Below are 12,149 nucleotides of genomic sequence, written 5' to 3' on the forward strand. Positions count from 1 at the left end.
ATTTATTGTTGTGGTTTTCACACTTTATGATGATTGCTTTTGTTGCAGTCGAAACGTCGTGAGCATTTTCTTGTTTTATATTTTTATTATTTTATTGTTTCCCTTCTACGTGACTTTACCGAAAGAACCAAGCATATGAATCCCTAGCAGTCACGAAAGCTGTAAAATCAAAATTTGCTTTGTTGTTGTTGTTTTTGTTGCCTTCCCCAAGCTTGGGGTGCCACGGTGGTGAGATGTTAACTACCACGCCTGGTATACGGGAGGTCGTGGGTTCAATCCCGACCCTGATGCCTGCTCTATCGTTGGAGTTTGCGTGTCTCTGTCTCTCCCTGTGGTCGCGTGGATTTTTCTCCGGGTCCTCCGGGTTTTCCGTCCACATTTAGGATCAACATGCGTTTGGAGAATTTGGCTGCTGTAAATTTCCACAAATGCCACTTCGTTGAGCTATGATTTGTGGCCAGGTCGCTTAAAAAAATAGCCATGCAGTATAGCTTAGTGGGCCTTACCTGCTAAAAGATATTTTTTAATTTAGTTTGATAAATCGGACGTATATAAATAATGAATGTATTATTTAGACACCTGCTTGCCTTTTTTCAATATTTCACTCCTATCACGGTTTTTTTGTATTGTTTGCTGTTGTAACTTGCTGACCCGCCCATACTGGGCATCTGTAAAAAAAAAGAGTCACAGTTCATTGGATTCCTCCTCCAGTCTAAGTAAGGATTCTGATCCTGACATCACCTGCAACCCACCAGCCCGCCCACCCACCCGCCACGAGCAGCATTCAGCGGACCCTACACTGCCGCCCGGATTTGCGCGAAACACGTTCCGTACTGCGGTCGGTCAAGGGGCTCGCGAGAGGCACGACCAAGTAAGGACGTTTGTTTTCTGGGCCATCCTTTTCATATGAGGAGCTCCCGCTTGCCCGTGTAATGTCACGGGGAGGGGGAGATGATGAACACTCCACTGGGGGCCTCGGGCCAGTTGTGAAAAGTAGCAATGGTATCAGGGGTGGGGAGGGGGTTGTAGCAAATGTTGACACTTGCCAGGATGGAATCTCAAGATGAATTTTAATGTTCGCTTCTGCCGCAGCGCCGAGCTAAGTGATCCCGAAATTATTATATACCCCCCCTTCCCCACTGTTCATGTTCACAGCTTATCTACACGTTTCTCTTCATGACGAACAAAATGGCATTGTGAGCAAGATAAAACGTGACATTTAAAGCCTGGAATTGTGATGTAAATAAATAAAAAAGAAGTACCCTTCTCGATACGGTCTACAGATCAGGATTATATATATTTTTTTAGTACAGCCGTCTGCATAAATGTATTCCACATGCTTCATGGCTTTGAAGAAACGGTCAAGTTTATTTTTCGGTAAAAATGTATGAGATTTCAGAGGTTTCTTATAACGTTAACAATCACGCATAATTGCAAGAGATTGACAAGTTATTTTAAAGTAAAATGTTCTTTGCCAGTGATGGATATATAATGAGATGATACTCAACAGCTAAATTGGCGATTGCACCATCGTATGCATTTCCGAATCGGAATCCTTTAGACTGGAGGAATCCAATGAGCGGTGAAGCTCTTTTGCAGAGATGTCCAGTGAAAAACAGCGACGTCTTCCCACCAATGCCTAACAGAAAGAGCCATGGCTCCAGTTTCAAGAAAATGCACATTTCCATTAAATTTGAATCTCCATTTCAAAAAGCCTCACCCACGTATCAACTCTCCCTTCAGAAGGATCTTGTCCTAGAATTCAGGCCAGTTTTTATTTTTTTGGCATTTTGTAGAAGGAAAGCAGAGTGGTCTCACGTCTAAACATGCACAGCCACTTATATCATTCGACTGCTGGATGAGGGCCTCTCCATACCACGTAGATCATGGGGATTACTCGATCATACTTGAGTCACCCACAACGTTGATCAATACTGGTTTGTGAAAGCGAGGACCATAGATGTGGAAGCAAACATACGGCGCAATATATTTTACTGCACTGCCCTTTTTTTACGGCCCAACAGGTAGCCCTGCAAGCCCTACGACAAAGTTGTTTTCTTATAAACATCATGACACGTTAATTTTGATGAGCTATGTCATCGTTAGAAAAACAATGCTGCCACCACGAGGCACTTTGGGGTTGCCAGCAATTTCCATTCAGGCTGCGACTGATTTTTGGGTGGGTTTCGCAAGAACTGTGAATAAAAATGAATTTCATCGCATTAAAACTCAGACCTTCAAAGAAATATAGGTGGTTATTAAAAACCACACATTTATGACGTGGCCAGCAACTCGCAATCGTAACTCTTATACGCGAGTTGGCAACGGCACTTAACCGCACATTAGAGAAATCAATCTGCATTACGGGCATATTGATTGCTTAAGTAAAGGTTAATAGAGCCAAGTGAACTGCACTTTCGTCACCAAGGCTGGAGAACTGTGGGCAAATGTAGACACGAGACACTAGTCATGAGCAACAACTACCATGCTTTTTGTGTTTGTTGTCCATCCCCACCGCACCTCCGATTAGCACGGTTGGCTACGTACGGTGCGAAAGAAGTTCAACATATATATGGGTGGGCTGCTGCTTATAGGGGTGGGGAACCTTTTTTTCTGCCAAGGGCCATTTGGATATTTGTAACATCATTCGCGGGCCATACAAAATTATCAACTTAAAAATTAGCCCGTTATATTTGGTCAAACATTTAATTAACTCACCCCTAATGTGATGGCTGGAACTGCTTCTCTTTGGCGAGGCGTGTGATGATGTTAGCTGGTATTGACGATGTCGCTATTCGCAACTGCTTTTCCAGGTTTGCACCTAGATTTATTGAATTTCGAGTCCCGCCTGCGGTTGCCTTGGCAGGGCCACAGCAAATGATTTCGCAGGCCGTATACGGCTCGCGGGCCGGGCGTTCCCCACCCCGAGCAGAACCAAGTTGCTCAGTCGCCCCCCCTGCCGACTTCCCCAGACACAGCAGTTTCACTCAGACGTGCAACAATGGGTGACTGGGCTTAATCATGCTCGGCTTGCCAGTCATACCCCCCCTGTGCAGTGAAGTACTACTCTACAGCCACGGGGATTTAAAGTCAGTGCTTGTATGTACCGATGTTGAGCTTCTTTCGCACCGTACGTAGCTAACCGTGCTCATCAAAGGTGCCTGTGATGCGACCTCGCGTAACAATGGCAGACGCGATTCTTGCATTTCCTCCAAGAGCACCCGCGGTCGTGGCGTTACGTTGTCAAGATAGACTGTCAGAAGGGATACCCATCAGGAAATTCACCCCAACCACAATTCATATCAGTCATAATCCACATCACACAACCCTAACCCATTTCTATCCGGGCGGCGGGGTCGCACACCTGTAATCCATAACTGTGGAGGCGTGGGTTGGTGGATCGCACATGTTGTGAAACTCCCTTCCTGTGGGCGTCGAGGTGCCATACACTGGCCCGCCAGTTGAAGGCAGTACGGCTAGTGAAATTATCTCTGTTTCTATCTGTACGAGGGATAGAGAGGTGCCTCCTCGCACACACGTGTGAGTTTCCGTCGGGTGCTCTGGTTTCATCCCACTTCTATCAGCAATTAATGTCTGAAAACATTAATAACCCAATGTAGAACCCTCCTGAAAAAGTACTGACTCAGTGGCTTTCCTGGATAGGTAAATTGTATAAACTCAACCACAACACTTCATCCCAAACATAACCCTAACCCACCTTAACCACAACCCTAATCCACCTCAAACCTCTTCCACTCAAACTACCTCAATCACAACCCATGCCAACCACAACCCTAATCTACCCTCCAAAGCAAACTCTTAACCCTTCCCAACCACAACCTTAACCCACCTCAATCACAATCCTAGCCCACTCCGACAATTCTAATCCCCTGCACAACCCACTCCACACTCCAACCCTCACTCATCCAAACACAACCCCAACTTCCTAAACCATTAAACCATCCCACGAGACACATTTCAACAACTCCAACCCATACCACAACACAACCCAAACTCAACACCATTCAACGTGATACTGTCTTATAGCCGACCCCAACTCCTGATTCCAGCATCACATATATTGAACATCTCATCTAACACCAGAGTAGTAACATCACACATGCAATGTGCGACTGCAGCTTAGCAGGCATTAAAAAAAAGAAGAGCCGCACACACACACACCGGCAATAAATTTAAACGTATTTATTCGTGGAGGCTCATGTGGTCTTACACACACGAGCTAGAGGACAAGGTGTGCACCGGTGTGAGAGCAGCAGGAGATAGCCGTGGTGGGGCGTGGTGGTCTGACCACTTCACATGGCAAACAGGATGAGGAAAGCCACCATGAGACAAAAGAGCCCCATGGCTTCGGAGAGGGCGAAGCCCAGGATGGCGTATGAGAAGAGCTGCTGCTTCAGAGATGGGTTCCTGCGAAAACAACGGCCGTGTCGTTAACAATAAGCCGGCATGCACGACACATGAACCGCAGATCAATGCGGCACCGTTCAGGATTCCGCCCGTCACTTGATCACTCGCAGCATGTGCCACACCTCATCAGATCTCGGAATGTAAAATTGAGCCTGGAGAGTGCCTGGATGGGCGACGACCACGCATGTTAGGTTGTTGTGGGCTACCATGGGGCTGCATTGTGGGCAGCAGAGGGCAGTGCAGCAAATCCCATTGGTGTACTGTACCTCCGAAGCTCCCACTTCTCTGCTCCCTGCCTCCACCTACCCACAATTGACCAGTGTTTAGTATGGTCAAATAACACCCACGGACCTTGACGGTGTGGTGAGCGGCCTCATCCAGCAGCGGATTGACAGAAAGGGAAGTACATGCTTAGCATTTCAAAATAAATTGAATACGGTAGAGGAACCATTAATAATGCATGTTTACAGCAGAGATACCAAGCAAATTATAAAATTGCTACTTTCTTCTAAGAAACCCTGACTCTGTGTAAATGCTCCTTTTAAAGACTGTCCAACATTGGGATGTTTCATCTGTAAGGTAGACTTACATTAGAACATTACCCAGGCCGATGAGAGGCTAACACCGAAAATTTTACAGACCATACCTAGATCCCACTTGCTGTACTTTCATGTACCGGCCACCTTGTAACCCAGTTAGTTGGGAGTCTCACAACTCCAGAGCAGTGGATTATAGGCAAAAGCACAGCCCACCGTGCTTGAGAATGGTAAAGAGTGGGAAGTGCAGTCTTGATGCTCGAGGCTGAGAGTGGTGATGTTAGAGGCTGAGAGTGGTCATGTGAGAGGCTGAGAGTGTTAAGAGTTCAGCCACGAAGGCTGGATCGTCACATATGCAGGCCGGGAGAGGCACCTGGCATAGCCGATGATGAGACTCCCGAAGACGGTGCCGATACCAGCACCCGAGCCGGCGACACCCACTGTGGCTGCACCAGCACCGATGAACTTGGCGGCCGTGTCAATGTCACGGGAGATGGCGCTCGTCTGGAACGATCGCTGTGCCGCGTGCACCAACGTTCCCTGGTGCTGCACCGCCGGGAACAATGCCTGGGCGAAGCGGGAGGATGTACGCAACATCACCACAGTCAGTCTATAACATTACTACTCGAGCTCTAACATGTCGACTCTCACTTCAGCACTCTGAGCTTCTAACATCATTCTGAGCTTCAAAATGAAAGTCCAAACTGCAGCGTTCGGGTCACATGTCTCTCATCCCTTCGGTGCACCATCTCCACGAGGTTCTCTCTCCCAGACTGCTTGGTGACTTTTGGTCATGCAATCTTCATCATCCTCCTTATTTTTAATTCACCAAGTAAGAACCTATGTCTCTTTTATAATGGAGACTTGGGTAAAAAAAATGGGAGAGGAGAATGGTGGAATACAGACCTAATGGATACAACTAAGACATATCAAGTGAGGCATTCATAAATAAATGCAACCAAGTGAGAAAATCTATTTTAATGCATAGCATATCACCTCATATAAAACACTAACAAATATTAACTTCATCATAAACAGAGTACATTTCAAATTAACCAAGGTAGAAATGCAATAAAGGAACGAAATGACACTCAGAACGTTCTAAACAGGGTTTCCAGTTTATTTTAGAAGAGCAATTTATAGGGGATATGTTCACTGCATTAAGGGTGCCAGGTTGTTCCAGGGAACTCCAGTGTTGTGAATGAATGAGCATTTCCTAAAATCTGTACAAACTTTTGGTACCTTTTTGCTTTTCATGTTAAATTGCAAAGATTTCAATCTGGAATAAGCAAGACAGTTCATCTTACGGGGACACATCTCTATCGATTGCCTTGGAAACATAATACATGTTAGTTTTCTCTATTGGAATGCTGCAGGATAACCAGATTAAGAGTAGAGGTCGCACTGATATACAGTGCGACCCTCAATTAGCATAAAAGCTCAAGGATATTCAGAGCTGTGCTGTGGGGTGGATTTATAAATTACATTTCCATAATTGCAGGCATGAAGGTGGAGGTGACGAGGTGATGCAAATTGGAACGCGAGGAACAAGACTTAGAAAGAAAAAAGCCAACTTGTGTTTTTATTTATAAGAGAGTTGTTTTGTTGTAATATATGAACCAATGTTCAGGTGGGAATCGAGTCATATACCCAGATTATTCTAAGATGTAACGTTTTCAGTGGTAGAGCTGTAGAATCTATTTAGAGAGATTGTGTCAAGATTGGGGATCAGAGGGGACTTGCTGCGAACAAAAGATAAGCATTCCTTGTTTTTTTTACGTACGGTCCTGTAAGATGTCATTAAAATCTAACGTGTCCCTTTCTCTTTGGTTGACCTTGTCCACCATTTTCCTCTGCTAGGACACCTGGTGGGTGCCAGAGACCAAGGGAATTACAATGGACCCTGGTGGCTGGCAGAGACTGAGATGCGTGGAGAACGAGCAAGAGACAGCTTGAATAATGGAGGATGGCTGCTATGTGACGTCCAGGCACGTACACCCAACACCTGCCTCTCATCAACCTAAAGCCACCACCATTCTCAGCCTCTGCCTCACTCTTCATCGCACAGGGGTGCTAATGGAAACGATGAGCAACACAAGACACACAAAGCTCATCTGTCGCGCAACCGGTCTCTGTTTGAGAGAGATGCACGGCACCCACCTCGGACCGTGCCTCTGGCCTGCTGATGAGGCATGCAGTCACGGGCCTCAGGAGAGCCTGGGAGCCACCGCGGACCTGCAAGTCACAACGGGCACAAGCGCCATCAGCACCTCGCTGACTGCGAGCACCATGCAACACACGTCGACACCGAACAACTACTTCAGGCGTGTGTTTCAAAACAACCAACATCCTATTAGTTATCTTTTAATAAAAAAAAATGTAAAAATAAACATATGGTCTAATACAAATCAAGTGCGAAGTCAAAATGCAAAGCACAAAAAATGCCAAAAAAGAATGATTGTGGAATAATTTTCCTAGCAATAAGCCACGGAGTGGCATAGTCATGAAAGCCACAGTCTAAATGAGCGTTGATATTCATTAAACAAATGCTTGCATTTTAATTTCCATTTGTAACTTTTAAGCGCGTTTAACGAGTGTTCAGTCACAGGTGCATGTGCTCTCGCCGAGTTATATAAATACATTGCTGTGTTTCATGCAGTCAAGGTCAACTCTTAAACTGCACGTGCTTAGTTTTGACCACACACTGTGAATGAAGCTTGAAGTAGTAACCATTCCACAAGCGACGTCCCTCCAACCAGCTGGGACAGCCCTTTAAACGTGACATCGATTGGCGTTGCCTGGCTGACACGAGTCTCTGCTTTCAGCCAGGCTGAGCTCTCGCACGACTAACACACTAACACCTTTACACGACCGCAACGACCACATCCACGGCATCCACCACCCAGAAACTCACCAGTGCTGGGCAGGAGACGAGCTTTGTGCAGGCGTACATGTTTGCAGGTTCAGGGGCAGCAGGTAGGCTGGTGGATCGGACTGTGGCTCTGGGTAAGGTAAACACAAATCATCATTATCAGCATATTTTATCTATTATCAAGCGCTAAACATCTGTAAATTCCCCCCCCCCCCCACCACTGGCGCCCATCCGTGGCAGATCTCAGCGAGTCACGCACAAATACAGTACACCAACGCGCACACCATGAAACCCACCGAGTGACCTCCAACGTCTGAAAGTCACCCTGCAGAGGACAGCCCTCGAAGATTACACCCCTGGTGCGGTAGCTCACAAGATGTATGTTGAACTTCTTTCGCAACGTACACAGCCAGCCGTGCTCATCGGAGGTGCGGGGAAGGAAAACAAAACCAAGCACACAAACCTAACTAAACACAAAAAACCGTGAAAGGTCACCTCTACCCTGAAAGGTCACCCACAACCGTGCTGGCGAGTTACCCCGAGGCCTGGCGTCCTCTCGCGATATCATCCAGACAGATCCACTTTCACAGGTCCGGACAGAGGTTGCGACATTGGGAGGATTCTATGGGGGGGGGGGGCGGTCACCTTAAGGACTAGAGAAATCCCCGAACATCCACCCCCACGGGATCACCTTGACCTCCTGTGGAGGTCACCCTGACCCCTTCCTTGCCGGTCTCCATCCCCTCCCCACGCTCTCTCTGGCTTCACGCTGTCACGGTCACGTGGCCGGCGCTGCAGAGTTCCCCTCGCCCCGCCCCCCCCACGTGACGTCGCCCCGAGACTTCTCGCCCGCGTCAATGACGGCGGCCATGCGACATTTTTTTTTCCAGGGGAGCCGGTTTTTAAATCCCAATTAGCGAGCGCGCTCTCGACTGAGGCCGCCGACAGCGAGCCGGGTCGGGTGGTGGTGGACGACACTGGCTCGGCCTCGCCAAGTCGAGGTTCTGAAGAAACATTTTTTTTGTTTTTCGATTTCGGTTTAAAATGTAAAAAAAGAAACCCACCACAAAAAAGCATCCCTCAAAATTTCAAGATCCGCCAATGCAATGTGAATACGAGACGGTGGCCCCCTTAATAAATAACCACACCAAGGTGTCCCTTTAAAGAGTAAGCCGCGGGTTGCTGAGCAAAGGTCGTGGGGTAAGGTGGAGGCCGATCCACACTGTCCCGTGCCCCCCCCTCCCAGCCTCAGAGACCCCTGGTCTAAGGGGATACGGGGATCCCCTCCTCCCACGCCCCATGTGCCCCATCCTCAAAAGCCCGAGACGCAAACGACGCCGCCGAAGCAGAGCCGACTTAGCACAGCAGCCACGGGTAGACATGGCGACAGTGCGGCACAGAGGAGACGCAGAGGTGACGAGAAGACAAGCGGTAGGCGAGCGTGGGGGGGGGGGGTAATCTGGATATGCAGTGACAGAGGGACGTGGGTGCTAGAGACAAAGGAGGCATAACATCTTATACAAGAGGTACATGGAGACAGAGGGAGAGACACGTGAGACGAGGTTAACGAGACACGTGGACAACAAGGACACAGATTGGCAGACACACCCAGAGGACGCTTGAGAGTCAAGAGCACGATGCAATACTGTGACACATAAAGAAACAGGGCGACAAACGAGACAAACACGCGATTAGACAGACACGGAGAGACAAATGAGACGAGGATAAACAGGTTGACAGAAATCAATTAGAGGCAGATGAGACGGATAATGATGACATGAGACAGACACGCAGGGAAGACGGACGAAAAAGAGTGAGGCGTGAGACAGAGCCTGATGAGACACAGCCTGATGAGACACAGCCTGATGAGACACAGCCTGATGAGACACAGCCTGATGAGACACAGCCTGATGAGACACAGCCTGATGAGACAGAGCCTGATGAGACAGAGCCTGATGAGACAGCCTGATGAGACAAGAGCCTTATGAGACACAGCCTGATGAGACATACAGCCCGATGAGACACACAGCCTGATAAGAGACACAGCCTGATGAGAGACACAGCCTGATGAGAGACACAGCCTGATGAGAGACACAGCCTGATGAGACACAGCCTGATGAGACAGAGCCTGATGAGACAGAGCCCGATGAGACACAGCCCGATGAGACACAGCCCGATGAGACACAGCCTGATGAGACAAGAGCCTGATGAGACAAGAGCCTTATGAGACAAGAGCCATATGAGACACAGCCTGATGAGACACAGCCAGACTAGAGAGACACAAATGAGATGGAAACAGCCATGCAAGGAGACAAAATAATAAAGATGAGACACGGAGGCACAGATAAATGACGGGCAAAGGACGCTGGAGACAGACACATGTAGGCAAGGAAACAGATAAGACACGTGAGAAATTAAAGGAAGACAGGCGAATCACAAGAATACGCAAGGACACTCTTAGACAGACATATACGAACCACAGGGAGACACAAGGAGACTGTTAGAGACAAGCGAACCACAGAGAGACACGAGGGGACTGTTAAAAGACACAATGACACTCTTAACACGTGAACCAAAGGCACACGCACAACTATTCGACGGCCGTGTGAACCACACACAGAGAGAGAGAGACACACACGAAGAGACAATGCGAAGCACAGACGGAGAGACACAAGGAGACTCTTGTAGAGAGACAGGTAAACGCGAGACACCACAAGGACACCCCCTAACCAACGTGAACCACAAGACGCAATGGCGACTATTCGACGGCACGGAACGGAGAGACACACAAGGCGACGCACGGACGGAGAAGACACAACACGAGGAGGAAAGAAGGCACAAGACGATCGGGAGTGAGAGAGAGACAGAGAGAGAGCTCCAAGGGAGAGCCGCCGATCCACACCTCTCGTCCCCGGCGCGTGCAGCAGCAGTGCGGATGGGGGGCGGGGGGCAAGGGGTGGGTGGTGTGGGGGGGGACGCATCGCGCATGCGCAATGCGCGCCCGCGCAACCTCGCGTCCCCGCGCGTGACCTTCGCGAGGGCTCGCGCCCTCCGATTGGGTGGACCGTGAGGAGGAAAGAACCCGCGCTCCGATTGGCCGGCGCGAGCCGCGAGCGGCTTCTTTCGATTGGACGGCGCGGATTGGAGGCGGGCGGCAAGCGCTCCCGATTGGTTTCGTTGCTCGCGAACCACCAACGAGCTCTATTCTTTGGTTATTTCGGTAAAGTCACGTAGATATAAAATAATAATAAAAATGGAGTGAATAAAAAAATTATATCTACGTGACTTTACCGAAAGAACCAAAGAATATGATTTCCTGCAGTCACGAAAGTTAAGTCAAAATTACACCAACAAGCTCGTTTCTGATTCGTCGAGCTTGCAAACGGGGCGTGGGGAAGAAGCCCAGCTGATTGGGTGGAGTCACTGTGAACGCGCGTCCCGATTGGTCCGGCTCGGGGGGATGAGCGGAGCTCGTGATTGGCTGCGAGCTCTTGACCTCGTTAGCGCGCCGCCATGTCTGCATGGCCCGGCTGTTGCCTTGGGAACGGGGTCATCACGTGACGCTGGAGATTTTCACCCCATAGCTCCGCCCCTCTCATGGCCTCCACCCCCTGCACCCCCACCCCCCCCCAATTTGATGAATGACAAAGGGCGGGGCTCATACGTCTGTCAATCACTCTGCCTTGTGAATACACAATGAACATTCACAACACTCGTGTCAACCCACTGCTGAATGAGGCCCCCCTCCCCGTCCCACGCCTTGAAGTTCACGGGGGTTTATTTGACCATACTTCAGCATTGTGCTCAGTGCAGGTTGCTGAATGCAGGAAACATAAAAGTACAGTACAATAATGCATAATGCATTGCCCATCACGAAGCCCAACAGCTGCCTATGGCAACACGTGTGTTAACGGGCAATCGTGTATCTAAGCACATTCCAGGCTCAAACCTGCTTAGCTTGGCGACTTGGTCAGACAACTACACAATGTTGATTTTCTCGGTGTTTGGTAACTTAGTATTTGGGGGCGTTGACGCATCCCAGCGGTAGCAGGTTTTGCCGCTTGTTGCAAAAGGTTCAAGGTTCGAACAAAACGGGCGCCCCCTGGTTATTACTGCGGGTGTAATAACCATAGAATTGAAATATACACTGTCTGCTTCACGGTCGACGTTAAAGACCCATCACGTCATTCGTAAGAGTAGGCCATTGTGTACCGGTGTCGTGGTCCCGCAACTCCGATTAACACGGTTGGCTACGTACGATGCGAAAGAAGTTCAACATCCATACATACATGATCCAAAAATGTTCCAAAATT

General features: G+C 48.7%; 1 protein-coding gene across 2 annotated transcripts; it reads right to left on the reverse strand.

The window, feature by feature from the left end:
- Nucleotides 1-4,188: 4,188 nt before the first annotated feature.
- LOC116938513 (ATP synthase F(0) complex subunit C2, mitochondrial-like) lies at nucleotides 4,189-10,844 on the reverse strand. 2 transcript variants are annotated; one of them, XM_032945661.2, is made up of 5 exons: nucleotides 10,739-10,844; nucleotides 7,879-7,966; nucleotides 7,125-7,199; nucleotides 5,338-5,531; nucleotides 4,189-4,428 (listed from the first exon to the last, which is right to left on the reverse strand). In XM_032945661.2, the coding sequence occupies exons 1-5, from the start codon at nucleotides 10,822-10,824 to the stop codon at nucleotides 4,314-4,316; spliced, it is 558 nt and encodes a 185-aa protein (XP_032801552.1). In that variant the 5' UTR covers nucleotides 10,825-10,844; the 3' UTR covers nucleotides 4,189-4,313. The 2 variants fall into 2 exon arrangements, with proteins under 2 accessions (XP_032801552.1, XP_075915955.1); XM_076059840.1 differs by lacking the exon at nucleotides 10,739-10,844 and adding an exon at nucleotides 8,374-8,396.
- Between the last annotated feature and the right edge of the window lie 1,305 nt (nucleotides 10,845-12,149).

The sequence above is a fragment of the Petromyzon marinus genome, chromosome 4 (genome assembly GCF_048934315.1).
Source record: "Petromyzon marinus isolate PM22_M1 ecotype Great Lakes invasive population chromosome 4, UKy_Petmar_22M1.pri1.0, whole genome shotgun sequence".
NCBI lineage: Eukaryota > Metazoa > Chordata > Hyperoartia > Petromyzontiformes > Petromyzontidae > Petromyzon > Petromyzon marinus.

Coding starts and splice junctions, on each gene's coding strand:
- LOC116938513 (XM_032945661.2), bottom strand. CDS start 10,824: ATGCGCGATGCGTCCCCCCCCACACCACCCACCCCTTGCCCCCCGCCC. Junction 7,967..10,738: donor GCACGCGCCGGGGACGAGAG/GTGTGGATCGGC, acceptor TACCTTACCCAG/AGCCACAGTCCGATCCACCA. Junction 4,429..5,337: donor CTCATCATCGGCTATGCCAG/GTGCCTCTCCCG, acceptor TTGTTTTCGCAG/GAACCCATCTCTGAAGCAGC.